This window comes from Oncorhynchus kisutch, linkage group LG16 (assembly GCF_002021735.2).
Source record: "Oncorhynchus kisutch isolate 150728-3 linkage group LG16, Okis_V2, whole genome shotgun sequence".
NCBI lineage: Eukaryota > Metazoa > Chordata > Actinopteri > Salmoniformes > Salmonidae > Oncorhynchus > Oncorhynchus kisutch.
This window is the reverse complement of record NC_034189.2, coordinates 652,596-668,419: the sequence shown is the minus strand read 5'-3', so window position 1 is coordinate 668,419 and position 15,824 is coordinate 652,596. Positions and strand designations below refer to the sequence as shown.

General features: G+C 42.8%; 1 protein-coding gene across 1 annotated transcript in view; it reads right to left on the bottom strand.

The window, feature by feature from the left end:
- The window catches only part of kif1ca (kinesin family member 1C, a), a 134,924-nt gene that overhangs the window by 39,580 nt on the left and 79,520 nt on the right, over window positions 1-15,824 (bottom strand). The window contains 4 exon segments of the mRNA XM_031791496.1: window positions 5,853-6,014; window positions 7,624-7,722; window positions 8,544-8,616; window positions 10,073-10,298. Coding sequence (XP_031647356.1) covers window positions 5,853-6,014; window positions 7,624-7,722; window positions 8,544-8,616; window positions 10,073-10,298 — 560 coding nt within the window.

Sequence of the window (15,824 nt, the reverse complement as noted above, 5' to 3'; positions counted from 1 at the left end):
GGGTTAATATGTATCGTTGGAAGCCATTACAGCAGTGAATCATTTGGAAGAACCTTTGGAAGCCATTACAGCAGTGAATCATTTGGAAGAACCTTTGGAAGCCATTACAGCAGTGAATCATTTGGAAGAACCTTCGGAAGCCATTACAGCAGTGAATCATTTGGAAGAACCTTCGGAAGCCATTACAGCAGTGAATCATTACAGCTGTGAATCATTTGGAAGAACCTTTGGAAGCCATTTCAACTGTGAATCATTTAAATTGAGATTCAACTCTGGACAACTTTTATTCCACTGTTGATGTCTTAATTGTTCAGGCTCAGCAATATTCAAATGTTGTTTCGGATCCAAGATGGCGTAGCAGTGAGACGTCTTGTCGTGTCGTGTCCCTTGTATATATCGTTTTTTACAAATTTTTCTTCGCATATCTTTTAAAACATTTAGCTAAACCTCAACTTCTAAATACTCTCCTGCAACCCGCCTCACCCAATGTAGCGCGGATCTGCTTTTTTTCTAAAGTATTTATATTTACTTCGGATCCGGAACCCCTCAACTGAAGCTAGCCAGCTAACTACCAGCTATCAGTCAGCAAACCATTGCTAGCGGTCTTCAGCTAACCTTTAGCTCGGAAAGCTCTCGCCAGTTCGAACAACGCGACTCTAAACAGAGCATAACGGACCTATTATTTTTATCCCCGGATTCCCACCGCAAACAGAACATTTTCAGCTGGATCTTCACATCTAGCTAACCAGCTAACCGCAACGCCGGATGATTACTCCTGGCTAGCGTTTCCATCCACTTAGCTTGAAGCTAGCCCGGCCTGAGCTCCTGTGCTACCACCGAAGCATACTCCTGGGCTACAATATCCGGACCCACGACCGGTCTATCGATGTCACCGCATGAAGAGGCATAAACAGACTCACCCCATCGCGACGTCCCCCAAAGGCTAACTTTCTAGCCCTTGCTATCTGCTTGCTTGCTAATTCGGCCTGCTAACTGCTAGCTTGTTTAGCCCAGGTCCGATAACTGCTAGCTTGTTTAGCCCCGGCCTACTAACTGTTAGCTTGTTAGCACAGGCCTGCTAACTGTCTAAATCGCCACGTCCCCAGCCAGCCCAACCACTCACTGGACCCATATTTACTTTCAATCTTTTTTCGATTTTTAATTCGACTATACCTTCCGGTAACCTGCCTCACCCAATGTGAAAAGGAATCGCCATTATTTTTAATTTTTAGAACACATTCAAGAACCTCCAGAAGCTAACCAGCTAACTAGCTACAAGCTATTTAGTCATTGTTAGCCACTGCTAGCGGCTTTTACCTTCTGCACAGCCAGACAGTTTTTTAAACCTGGATAATACTCGCCAGTCTAGCTTCCCTGCCCCATCCACCGCTGCCCCCTGGACACTGATCACTTGGCTACATAGCTGATGCCTGCTGGACTGTCCATTAATCACGGTACTCCATTCTGTTTGTTTATGTTTTATCTATCGGCCCCTGCCGCACTCAGGCTCTGTGTATAGTTAATCCGACCCTCTGCCTAGTCAACGCCACTTTACCTGCTTTTGTTGTGCTAGCTGATTAGCTGTTGATGTCTCACCTACTGGTTTAGCTAGCTCTCCCAATTCAACACCTGTGATTACTGTATGCCTTGCTGTATGTCTCTCTCAAATGTCAATATGCCTTGTATACTGTTGTTCAGGTTAGTTATCATTGTTTTAGTTTATAATGGAGCCCCTAGTTCCACTCTTCATACCCCTGATACCTCCTTTGTCCCACCTCCCACACATGCGGTGACCTCACCCATTACAACCAGCATGTCCAGAGATACAACCTCTCTTATCATCACCCAGTGCCTGGGCTTACCTCCGCTGTACCCGCACCCCACCATACCCCTGTCTGCGCATTATGCCCTGAATATATTCTACCATGCCCAGAAATCTGCTCCTTTTATTCTCTGTCCCCAACGCTCTAGGCGACCAGTTTTGATAGCCTTTAGCCGCACCCTCATACTACTCCTCCTCTATTCCGCGGGTGATGTGGAGGTAAACCCAGGCCCTGCATGTCCCCAGGCACCCTCATTTGTTGACTTCTTTGATCGAAAAAGCCTTGGTTTCATGCATGTCAACATCAGAAGCCTCCTCCCTAAGTTTGTTTTACTCACTGCTTTAGCACACTCTGCTAACCCTGATGTCCTTGCCGTGTCTGAATCCTGGCTCAGGAAGGCCACCAAATACTCTGAGATTTCCATAGCCAACTATAACATTTTCCGTCAAGATAGAACTGCCAAAGGGGGAGGAGTTGCAGTCTACTGCAGAGATAGCCTGCAAAGTAATGTCATACTTTCCAGGTCCATACCCAAACAGTTTGAACTACTAATTTTAAAAATGACTCTCTCCAGAAATAAGTCTCTCACTGTTGCCGCTTGCTACCGACCCCCCTCAGCTCCCAGCTGTGCCCTGGACACCATTTGTGAATTGATCGCCCCCCATCTAGCTTCAGAGTTTGTTCTGTTAGGTGACCTAAACTGGGATATGCTTAACACCCCGGCAGTCCTACAATCTAAGCTAGATGCCCTCAATCTCACACAAATCATCAAGGAACCCACCAGGTACAACCCTAAATCTATAAACAAGGGCACCCTCATAGACGTCATCCTGACCAACTGGCCCTCCAAATACACCTCCGCTGTCTTCAACCAGGATCTCAGCGATCACTGCCTCATTGCCTGTATCCGCTACGGAGCCACAGTCAAACGACCACCCCTCATCACTGTCAAACGCTCCCTAAAACACTTCTGTGAGCAGGCCTTTCTAATCGACCTGGCCCGGGTATCCTGGAAGGACATTGACCTCATCCCGTCAGTTGAGGATGCCTGGTCATTCTTTAAAAGTAACTTCCTCACCATTTTAGATAAGCATGCTCCGTTCAAAAAATGCAGAACTAAGAACAGATATAGCCCTTGGTTCACTCCAGACCGGACTGCCCTCGACCAGCACAAAAACATCCTGTGGCGGACTGCAATAGCATCGAATAGTCCCCGCGATATGCAACTGTTCAGGGAAGTCAGGAACCAATACACACAGTCAGCTAAGGCCAGCTTCTTCAGGCAGAAATTTGCATCCTGTAGCTCCAACTCCAAAAAGATCTGGGACACTGTGAAGTCCATGGAGAACAAGAGCACCTCCTCCCAGCTTCCCACTGCACTGAGGCTAGGTAACACGGTCACCACCGATAAATCCATGATTATCGAAAACTTCAACAAGCATTTCTCAACGGCTGGCCATGCCTTCCGCCTGGCTACGCCAATCTCGGCCAACAGCTCCGCCCCCCCCGCAGCTACTCGCCCAAGCCTCTCCAGGTTCTCCTTTACCCAAATCCAGATAGCAGATGTTCTGAAAGAGCTGCAAAACCTGGACCCGTACAAATCAGCTGGGCTTGACAATCTGGACCCTCTATTTCTGAAACTATCCGCCGCCATTGTCGCAACCCCTATTACCAGCCTGTTCAACCTCTCTTTCATATCGTCTGAGATCCCCAAGGATTGGAAAGCTGCCGCAGTCATCCCCCTCTTCAAAGGGGGAGACACCCTGGAAACAAACTGTTACAGACCTATATCCATCCTGCCTTGCCTATCTTAGGTCTTCGAAAGCCTAGTCAACAAACAGGTCACTGACCATCTCGAATCCCACCGTACCTTCTCCGCTGTGCAATCTGGTTTCCGAGCCGGTCACGGGTGTACCTCAGCCACGCTCAAGGTACTAAACGATATCATAACCGCCATCGATAAAAGACAGTACTGTGCAGCCGTCTTCATCGACCTTGCCAAGGCTTTCGACTCTGTCAATCACCATATTCTTATCGGCAGACTCAGTAGCCTCGGTTTTTCTGATGACTGCCGTGCCTGGTTCACCAACTACTTTGCAGACAGAGTTCAGTGTGTCAAATCGGAGAGCATGCTGTCCGGTCCTCTGGCAGTCTCTATGGGGGTGCCACAGGGCTCAATTCTCGGGCCGACTCTTTTCTCTGTATATATCAATGATGTTGCTCTTGCTGCGGGCGATTCCCTGATCCACCTCTACGCAGACGACACCATTCTATATACTTCCGGCCCGTGTGCTATCTAACCTCCAAACGAGCTTCAATGCCATACAACACTCCTTCCGTGGCCTCCAACTGCTCTTAAACGCTAGTAAAACCAAATGCATGCTTTTCAACCGTTCGCTGCCTGCACCCGCTCGCCTGACTAGCATCACCACCCTGGATGGTTCCGACCTTGAATATGTGGACATCTATAAGTACCTAGGTGTCTGGCTAGACTGTAAACTCTCCTTCCAGACTCATATCAAACATCTCCAATCGAAAATCAAATCTAGAGTCGGCTTTCTATTCCGCAACAAAGCCTCCTTCACTCACGCCGCCAAACTTACCCTAGTAAAACTGACTATCCTACCGATCCTCGACTTCGGCGATGTCATCTACAAAATAGCTTCCAACACTCTACTCAGAAAACTGGATGCAGTTTATCACAGTGCCATCCGTTTTGTCACTAAAGCACCTTATACCACCCACCACTGCGACCTGTATGCTCTAGTCGGCTCGCTACATATTCGTCGCCAGACCCACTGGCTCCAGGTCATCTACAAGTCCATGCTAGGTAAAGCTCCGCCTTATCTCAGTTCACTGGTCACAATGGCAACACCCACCCGTAGCACGCGCTCCAGCAGGTGTATCTCACTGATCATCCCTAAAGCCAACACCTCATTTGGCCGCCTTTCGTTCCAGTTCTCTGCTGCCTGTGACTGGAATGAATTGCAAAAATCGCTGAAGTTGGAGACTTTTATCTCCCTCACCAACTTCAAACATCTGCTATCTGAGCAGCTAACCGATCGCTGCAGCTGTACATAGTCTATCGGTAAATAGCCCACCCATTTTTACCTACCTCATCCCCATACTGTTTTTATTTATTTACTTTTCTGCTCTTTTGCACACCAATATCTCTACCTGTACATGACCATCTGATCATTTATCACTCCAGTGTTAATCTGCAAAATTGTAATTATTCGCCTACCTCCTCATGCCTTTTGCACACAATGTATATAGACCCCCCCTTTGTTTTCTACTGTGTTATTGACTTGTTAATTGTTTACTCCATGTGTAACTCTGTGTTGTCTGTTAACACTGCTATGCTTTATCTTGGCCAGGTCGCAGTTGCAAATGAGAACTTGTTCTCAACTAGCCTACCTGGTTAAATAAAGGTGAAATTAAAAATTAAAAATCAGATGTTTTCAGCAGATTCAGATCGTGACTAAGACAAGACCACTCAGGAACTCAACACCTTTCAGATTCAGATGTAAATCTGGACTAGATTCAGATGTAAATCATGACTAGATTCAGGACTAGATTCAGATCATGACTAAGACTAGACCACTCAGGAACTCAACACCTTTCAGATTCAGATGTAAATGATGACTAGATTCAGATGTAAATCAGGGCTAGATTCAGATGTAAATCAGGACTAGATTCAGATGTAAATCATGACTAAGACTAGACCACTCAGGAACTCCACACCTTTTAGATTATGGTGCATCTTTTACATTAAAATGTGTGGAATCTCGCTGAAAAATAAACCTCTATCCCAGGGTTAGGTATTCAGAAGAATGAGGCACAACTGGCCCAGCGTCGTCCGGGTTTGGCCGGTGTAGGCCGTCATTGTAAATAAGAATTTGTTCTTAACTGACTTGTTAAATAAAGATTAAATAAAACATTTGAAAAACCTCGTAGCAGATCTCTTGCCAGTAATGTGACTGGGACAGTCAGTGGGGTGTTGTATTTGGCGTGGTAACAATACTGTACCTCGTAGCAGATCTCTTTGACCGCCTGCATCCTCAGGTCTCTGATGGTAACCCGTTTGGGGTCTTTGCTGATTCGGCGACGCTGAGGGATCTGATAGACCCTGAGTGGCTCCCGACGTTTACCACTACTGGGCAGGCCACAACGCTTTACTATCGACTGGACCTATAGAATTACAACATATACATGTACAGTACAATTCAAAAGTTTAAACACACCTACTCATTCAAGGGTTTTTCTTTATTTTTACTATTTTCTACACTGTAGAATAATAGTGAAGGTATCAAAACTATGAAATAACACATATGGAATCATGTAGTAAGTGTTAAATCAAAATGTATTCTATATTTGAGATTCTTCAAAGTAGCTACCCTTTGCCTTGATGACAGCTTTGCAAACTCTTGGCATTCTCTCAACCAGCTTCACCTGGAATGCTTTTCCAACAGTCTTGAAGGAGTTCCCACATATGCTGAGCACTTGTTGGCTGCTTTTCCTTCACTCTGCGGCCCGACTCATCCCAAACCATCTCAATTGGGTTGAGGTCGGGTGATCGTGGAGGCCAGGTCATCTGATGCAGCACCCCATCACTCTCCTTCTTGGTCATAAATCCCTTACACAGCTTGGAGGTGAGTTGGGTCATTGTCTTGTTAAAAAACAAATGATAGTCCCACTAAGTGCAAACCAGATGGGATGGTGTATCGCTGCAGAATGCTGTGGTAGTCATGCTGGTTAAGTGTGCCTTGAATTCTAAAGAAATCACAGACAGTGTCACCAGCAAAGTATCCCCACACCATCACACCTCCTCCTCCATGCTTCACGGTGGGAACCACACATGCGGAGATCATCTGTTCACCTACTCTGCATCTCACAAAGACACAGCGGTTGGAACCAAGAATCTAAAATTTGGACCAAAGGACAGAGTTTCACAGGTCTAATGTCCATTGCTAGTGTTTCTAAGGCCCAAGCAAGACTCATCTTGGTGTCCTTTAGTGGTGGTTTCTTTGCAGCAATTTGAACATGAAGGCCTGATTCACACAGTCTCCTCTGAACAGTTGATGTTGAGATGTATCTGTTACTTGAACTCTGTGGAGAATTTACTTGGGCTGCAATCAGAGCTGCAGTTTACTCTAATGAACTTATCCTCTGCAGCAGAGGTAACTCTGGGTCTTCCTTTCCTGTGGCGGTCCTCATGAGAGCCAGTTTCATCATAGCGTGTGATGGTTTTTGCAACTGCACTTGAAGAAACTTTCAAAGTTCTTGAAATCTTCCGTATTGACTGACCTTCATGCCTTAAAGTAAAAGTAATGATGTCGTTTCTCTTTGCTTATTTGAGCTGTTCTTGACATAATATGGACTTGGTCTTTTACCAAATAAGGCTATCTTCTGTATACCACCCCTACCTTGTCACAACACAACTGATTGGCTCAAAAACATTCAGAAGGGAAAAAAAATCCACAAATGAACTTTTAACAAGGCACACCTGTTAACTGAAATGCATTCCAGGTGACTACCTCAAGAAGCTGGTTGAGAAAATGCCAAGAGTGTGTAACTCAGTCATCAAGGCAAAGGGTGACTATTTTGAAGAATCTCAAATAATCTCAAATATATTTTGATTTATTTAACACTTTTTTGGTTGCTACATGATTCCATTTGTGTTATTTCATAATTTTGTTGTCTTCACTATTATTCTACAATGATAGTAAAGAAAAAGACTTGAATGAGTAGGTGTGTCTTTTGACTGGTACTGTAGTTATATAACTATGTGTGTGTGTACCTTGTTAGCAGGTAGTTTCTCTCTGAGTGAAGATATCAGTCTCCAGCTCTCTTCACAGGATCTCTTATCAGAGTCGTCTCCACTGTCTGAGTCTGTATACTGAGGAGAGGAGAGGGTTAATCCACCATGTTTTACCAGTCTCTGTTGTCCCAGTAACAGGTTAGTCTCCTCCTCCTCTCTCCTGTACTAACCCTCAGTCAGTCAGTCAGTCAGTCTCACCAGTCTCTGTTGTCCCAGTAACAGGTTAGTCTCCTCCTCCTCTCTCCTGTACTAACCTTCAGTCAGTCAGTCAGTCTCACCAGTCTCTGTTGTTCCAGTAATAGGTCAGTCAGTCTTACCAGTCTCTGTTGTTCCAGTAATAGGTCAGTCAGTCAGTCTCACCAGTCTCTGTTGTTCCAGTAATAGGTCAGTCAGGCAGTCTCACCAGTCTCTGTTGTTCCAGTAATAGGTCAGTCAGGCAGTCTCACCAGTCTCTGTTGTTCCAGTAATAGGTCAGTCAGTCTCACCAGTCTCTGTTGTTCCAGTAATAGGTCAGTCAGTCTCACCAGTCTCTGTTGTTCCAGTAATAGGTTAGTCAGTCAGTCTCACCAGTCTCTGTTGTTCCAGTAATAGGTCAGTCAGTCAGTCTCACCAGTCTCTGTTGTTCCAGTAATAGGTCAGTCAGTCAGTCTCGCCAGTCTCTGTTGTTCCAGTAATAGGTCAGTCAGTCAGTCTCACCAGTCTCTGTTGTTCCAGCAACAGGTCAGTCAGTCTCACCAGTCTCTGTTGTTCCAGTAATAGGTCAGTCAGTCAGTCAGTCTCACCAGTCTCTGTTGTTCCAGTAATAGGTCAGTCAGTCTCACCAGTCTCTGTTGTTCCAGTAACAGGTCAGTCAGTCTCACCAGTCTCTGTTGTTCCAGTAACAGGTCAGTCAGTCTCACCAGTCTCTGTTGTTCCAGTAATAGGTCAGCCTCCTCCTTCTCCCTCCGGTACTGAATCTCCATGTCCTGCAGCCTGGGAGAGAGACCCTGAGGGTTTAACCAGTTGAGCTGACAGATGTTTTGCACCGTTTTGCCATGGCCTTAGTCACCAATAAAGTATAGTGCCAATAGTGCCCCACCGCAGAAAACTATGACCTTTGGCTTTCACCTGGAATTGTTCATTTATGTCTGAGAAAAACCCCACTTTTCAACACATTTGATCTACAATACATAAAACCTACATGATGGTGAAACATAGTGAACAATCCTTCTCATACTTTATTATAGGCCAATATAAACAGGGCATTCGGAAAGTATTCAGACCCCATTTTTTTCTGTTACAGCCATTCTGAAATTGATTAAATAGTTTTTTCCCCCTCATAAAGACAAAGCAACAAAAACTGAAATATCACATTTACATAAGTATTCAGACCCTTTGGCTAAGTACTTTGTTGAAGCAACTTTGGCAGTGATTACAGCCTTGAGTCTTCTTGAGTATGACGCTACAAGCTTGGCAGCGATTACAGCCTTGAGTCTTCTTGGGTATGACGCTACAAGCTTGGAACACCTGTATTTGGGGAGTTTCTCCCCATTCTTCTCTGCAGATCCTCTCAAGCTCTGTCAGGTTGGATGGGGAGCGACGCTGCACAGCTATTTTCAGGTCTCTCCAGAGATGTTCGATCTGGTTCAGGTCCGGGCTCTGGCTGGGCCACTCAAGGACATTCAGAGAATTGTCCAGAAGCCACTCCTGCGTTGTCTTGGCTGTGTGCTTAGGGTCGTTGTCCTGTTGGAAGGTGAACCTTCGCCCCAGTCTGAGGTCCTGAGCGCTCTGGAGCAGGTTTTCATCAAAGATTCTCTGTACTTTGCTCCATCCATCTTTCCCTTGATCCTGACTAGCAAAAATGTTTAAAAAAAAACAGTTTTACTATGTCATTATGGGTTATTGTGTGTAGATTGATGAGGGGCGAAAAATTATTTAATTCATTTTAGAATAAGGCTGTAACAAAATGTGGAAGAAGGGAAGAGACCTGAATTCTTTCTGAATGCACTGTACTTATAATCTGTTTTTTTACCCAAAATATTTCACCTTCTTTATTACTTTACCAAACATATCATGACATTAGTATGCATTTAAAAGTATATATAATTCTAGTTGGTTTCAGGTACTGTCAGGTTAAGAGGTTCTCTCTCTCTCTCTCTCTCTCTCTCTCTCTCTCTCTCTCTCTCTCCTCTCTCTCTCTCCTCTCTCTCTCTCTCTCTCTCTCTCTCTCTCTCTCTCTCTCTCTCTCTCTCTCTCCTCTCTCTCTCTCTCTCTGCTCTCTCTCTCTCTCTCTCTCTCTCTCTCTCTCTCTCTCTCTCTCTCTCTCTCTCTCTCTCTCTCTCTCTCTCTCTCTCTCTCTCTCGGAGACATTGAAGGTTGACAGTTGATTTAATGATTGATTAACAAAGCTACATTTGTATGTTGTTCCCTTCCTCCCTCTCCCCCACACCTCTTCTCCATCTCCAGTTTGATGTCTATCCCTTGTTTCTCCAGTAGTTCTCGCTGAGCGTAGGTCCAGTCCTCTGGCTCCCCCTGGAGGCCTGTGTTGGCAGTGCATTCGGTCTCCTGGTGGCTGGGACTGGTACTGCTCCTCTCTCTCTGTTCTCTCTCCAGACGGGCCTGTTCTGGGTGGGTGAACCGGAACACATGGTTCTTCCCCATCACTATACGGTTACCTGGGGAAGGAGAAAGAAGAGGAAGAGGTGGAGGTGGAGGAGGAAGAGGAGGAGGGAAGAGGGTCAGAAATAGAATACATATTGAACATGACAAAAAATGTACCATCTTGGTCAGGAACTTTCATTCTAGGAACTGATCAAATATGATACAAACTTTTTAGATATATGTGGACAGGATGTTAGATAGAAAGCTAGACTGACCGTTCAGTGGAAGGATTATATGTGGACAGGATGTTAGATAGAAAGCTAGACTGACCGTTCAGCGGAAGGATTATATGTGGACAGGATGTTAGATAGAAAGCTAGACTGACCGTTCAGTGGAAGGATTATATGTGGACAGGATGTTAGATAGAAAGCTAGACTGACCGTTCAGTGGAAGGATTATATGTGGACAGGATGTTAGATAGAAAGCTAGACTGACCGTTTCAGCGGAAGGATTATATGTGGACAGGATGTTAGATAGAAAGCTAGACTGACCGTTCAGTGGAAGGATTATATGTGGACAGGATGTTAGATAGAAAGCTAGACTGACCGTTTCAGCGGAAGGATTATATGTGGACAGGATGTTAGATAGAAAGCTAGACTGACCGTTCAGTGGAAGGATTATATGTGGACAGGATGTTAGATAGAAAGCTAGACTGACCGTTTCAGCGGAAGGATTATATGTGGACAGGATGTTAGATAGAAAGCTAGACTGACCGTTTCAGCGGAAGGATTATATGTGGACAGGATGTTAGATAGAAAGCTAGACTGACCGTTTCAGTGGAAGGATTATATGTGGACAGGATGTTAGGTAGAAAGCTAGACTGACTGTTCAGTGGAAGGATTATATGTGGACAGGATGTTAGATAGAAAGCTAGACTGACTGTTCAGTGGAATGATTATATGTGGACAGGATGTTAGGTAGAAAGCTAGACTGACTGTTCAGTGGAAGGATTATATGTGGACAGGATGTTAGGTAGAAAGCTAGACTGACCGTTTCAGCGGAAGGATTATTTGAATTAAAGAATGAACTGCCAATATGGCAACATTTTGGAATGCTGTGTTTGTCCAGTAATAGTGACTATAGCCCAGTAGTAGTAGTAGTAGTAGTAGTAGTAGTAGTAGTGACTATAGCCCAGTAGTAGTAGTAGTAGTAGTGACTATAGCCCAGTAGTAGTAGTAGTGACTATAGTCCAGTAGTAGTAGTGACTATAGCCCAGTAGTAGTAGTAGTAGTAGTGACTATAGCCCAGTAGTAGTAGTAGTAGTAGTAGTGACTATAGCCCAGTAGTAGTAGTAGTAGTAGTAGTAGTGACTATAGCCCAGTAGTAGTAGTAGTAGTAGTAGTAGTAGTAGTGACTATAGCCCAGGAGTAGTAGTAGTGACTATAGCCCAGCAGTAGTAGTAAGTGACTATAGCCCAGTAGTAGTAGTAGTGACTATAGCCCAGTAGTAGTAGTAGTGACTATAACCCAGTAGTAGTAGTAGTAGTAGTAGTAGTAGTAGTAGTGACTATAGCCCAGTAGTAGTAGTAGTAGTGACTATATCCCAGTAGTAGTAGTAGTAGTAGTAGTAGTAGTAGTAGTAGTAGTGACTATAGCCCAGTAGTAGTAGTAGTAGTAGTAGTAGTAGTGACTATAGCCCAGTAGTAGCAGTAGTAGTAGTAGTGACTATAGCCCAGTAGTAGTAGTAGTAGTAGTGACTATAGCCCAGTAGTAGTAGTAGTAGTGACTATAGCCCAGTAGTAGTAGTGACTATAGCCCAGTAGTAGTAGTAGTAGTAGTAGTAGTAGTAGTAGTAGTAGTAGCAGCAGTAGTAGTAGTAGTGACTATAGCCCAGTAGTAGTAGTAGTAGTAGTGGTAGTGACTATAGCCCAGTAGTAGTAGTAGTGACTATAGCCCAGTAGTAGTAGTAGTAGTGACTATAGCCCAGTAGTAGTAGTAGTAGTAGTAGTAGTAGTAGTAGTAGTAGTAGTAGTAGTAGCAGCAGCAGTAGTAGTAGTGACCATAGCCCCGTAGTAGTAGTAGTAGTAGTAGTGGTAGTGACTATAGCCCAGTAGTAGTAGTAGTAGTAACTATAGCCCAGTAGTAGTAGAAGTAGTAGTAGCAGCAGCAGTAGTAGTAGTAGTGACTATAGCCCAGTTGTAGTAGTATTAGTAGTAGTAGTGACTGTAGTAGTAGTAGTAGTAGTGACTATAGCTCAGTAGTAGTAGTAGTAGTAGTAGTAGTAGTAGTAGTAGTAGTAGTGACTATAGCCCAGTAGTAGTAGTAGTAGTAGTGACTATATCCCAGTAGTAGTAGTAGTAGTGAATATAGCCCAGTAGTAGTAGTAGTAGTAGTGACTATAGCCCAGTAGTAGTAGTAGTAGTAGTGACTATAGCCCAGTAGTAGTAGTAGTAGTAGTGAATATAGCCCAGTAGTAGTAGTAGTAGTAGTGACTATAGCCCAGTAGTAGTAGTAGTAGTAGTGACTATATCCCAGTAGTAGTAGTAGTAGTAATAGTTGTAGTAGTAGTAGTAGCAGCAGTAGTAGTAGTAGTGACTATAGCCCAGTAGTAGTAGTAGTAGTAGTAGTAGTAGTAGTAGTAGTAGTAGTAGTAGTAGTAGTAGTAGTGGTAGTGACTATAGCCCAGTAGTAGTAGTAGTAGCAGCAGTAGTAGTAGTAGTGACTATAGCCCAGTAGTAGTAGTAGTAGTAGTAGTAGTGACTATAGCCCAGTAGTAGTAGTAGTGACTATAGCCCAGTAGTAGTAGTAGTAGTAGTAACTATAGCCCAGTAGTAGTAGTAGAAGTAGTAGTAGTAGTAGCAGCAGTAGTAGTAGTAGTAGTGACTATAGCCCAGTAGTAGTAGTAGTAGTAGTAGTAGTGACTATAGCCCAGTAGTAGTAGTAGTAGTAGTAGTGACTATAGCCCAGTAGTAGTAGTGACTATAGCCCAGTCGTAGTAGTATTAGTAGTAGTAGTGACTGTAGTAGTAGTACTAGTAGTAGTAGTGACTATAGCTCAGTAGTAGTAGTAGTAGTAGTAGTAGTAGTAGTAGTAGTAGTGACTATAGCCCAGTAGTAGTAGTAGTAGTAGTAGTAGTAGTGACTATATCCCAGTAGTAGTAGTAGTAGTAGTGAATATAGCCCAGTAGTAGTAGTAGTGACTATAGCCCAGTAGTAGTAGAAGTAGTAGTAGTAGTGACTATATCCCAGTAGTAGTAGTAGTAGTAGTAATAGTTGTAGTAGTAGTAGTAGTAGTAGTAGTAACAGTAGTAGTAGTAATAGTAGTAGTCGTAGTGACTTTAGCCCAGTAGTAGCAGTAGTAGTAATAGTTGCTGTAGTAGTAGTAGTAGTAACAGTAGTAGTATTAATAGTAGTAGTAATATTAGTGACTATAGTCCAGTATTAGTAGTAGTAGTAGCGACTATAGCCCAGTGGTAGTAGTAATAGTAGTAGTAACAGTAGTAGTAGTAGTAGTGGTAGTAGCGACTATAGCCCAGCAGTAGAAGAATTAGTAGTAGTGGTAGTAGTATTAGTAGAAGTAACTGTAGTAGTGAAAGTAGTAGTAGCAAGAGTAGTAGTAGTAGTAACAGTAGTAGTATTGGTAGTAGTAACAAAAGTAGTATTAGTAACAATAGTAGTATTAGTAGTAGTAGTAATAGCAGTAGTATTAGTAGCAGTATTAGTAGTAGCACCAGTAGTAGTAGTGTTAGCAGTAACAGCAGTAGTATTGGTAGCAGTAACCGTAGCAGTATTAGTAGTAGTAACAGTAGTAGTATCAGTGGTAGTAGCAGTGGCGGCAGTAGTAATAGTAACAGTGGTAGTAACAGTAGTAGTAATGGTAGTAGTAACAGCAGTAGTATTAGTAGTAGTAACAGTAGTAGTGGTAGTAGCAGTAGTAACATTAGTAGTGGTGGTAGTAGTAGTAACAGTAGTAGTACTAGTAGTAACAGTAGTCATAGTAGTAGTAGTAACAGTAGTAGTATTAGTAGTAGTAACAGTGGTAGTGGTAGTAGTTGTAGTAGTGGTAGTAACAGTAGTAGTATTAGTAGTAGTACTGGTAGTAGTAGTAGTAACGGTAGTAGTAGTAGTAACAGTAGTAGTAGTAACTGTAGCAGTAGTATTAGCAGTAGTAACAGTAGTATTATTATTATTAGTAGTAGTAGTAGTAGTAACAGTAGTAGCATGAGTAGTAGTAACAGTAGTAGTAGTAGTAGCAGTAGTAGTAGTAGTAGTAACAGTAGTAGTAGTAGTAGTAGCAGTAGTAGTAGTAGGAGTAGTAGTAACAGTAGTAGTAGTAGTAGCAGTAATTGTTGGGGATTTGGTAACAGTAGTAGTAGTCGTAGTAATAGTAGTTGTAGTAGTAATAGTAGCAGTAGTAACAGTAGTAGCAGTAGTAGTATTGGTAGTAGTAGTAGTAGTCGTAACAGTAGTAGTAGTAGTAGTAGTAGTAACAGTAGTAGTTGTAGTAGTAACAGTAGTAGTAACATTAGTAGTAGTAGTAGTAACAGTAGTAGTTGTAGTAGTAGTAGTAGTAGTAGTAGTAGTAGTAGTAGTAACAGTAGTAGTAGTAGTAGTAGTAGTAATAGTAACAGTAGTAGTTGTAGTAGTTGTAGTAGTAGTAGTAGTAGTAGTAGTAGTAGTAACAGTAGTAGTTGTAATAGTAACAGTAGTAGTTGTAGTAGTTGTAGTCGTAGTAGTGACAGTAGTAGTAGTAGTAGTAACAGTAGTAGTAGTAGTAGTAGTAGTTGTAGTAGTAATAGTAACAGTAGTAGTTGTAGTCGTAGTAGTAGTAACAGTAGTAGTAGTAATAGTAACAGTAGTAGTTGTAGTAGTAGTAACAGTAGTAGTAATAGTAACCGTAGTAGTAGTTGTAGAAGTAGTAGTAACCGTAGTAGTAGTAGTAGTAGTAATAGTAACAGTAGTAGTTGTAGTCGTAGTACTAGTAACAGTAGTAGTCGTAGTAGTGACAGTAGTAGTAGTAGTAGTAGTAACAGTAGTAGTAATAGTAACCGTAGTAGTAGTTGTAGTAGTAGTAGTAACCGTAGTAGTAGTAGTAGTAGTAGTAACAGTAACAGTAGTAGTAGTAGTAACAGTAACAGTAGTAGTAGTAGTAGTAACAGTTGTAGTAGTAATAGTAACAGTAGTAGTTGTAGTAGTTGTAGTCGTAGTAGTAGTAGTAGTAGTAACAGTTGTAGTAGTAATAGTAACAGTAGTAGTTGTAGTAGTTGTAGTCGTAGTAGTGACTGCAGTAGTGGTGGAAATAGTGAATCGCTATAAAGGATGACTAAATGATTTCCACTGGAAAATCCAATCTCATCTCATATAGTTTAACAGTTGAACTCAAAGTGATGAGTTCGAAGTAGAAGTAGTAGTAGTAGTAGTAGTAGTAGTAGTAGTAGTAGTAGTAGTAGTAGTAACAGTAGTAGTAGTAGTAACAGTAGCAATAGTAGTAGTAACAGTAGTAGTAGTAACAGTGGTAGTAGTAGTAACAGTAGCAATAGTAGTAGTAACAGTAGTAGGTAACAGTTGTAGTAGTAGTAGTATAGTAACAGTAGTAGTTGTA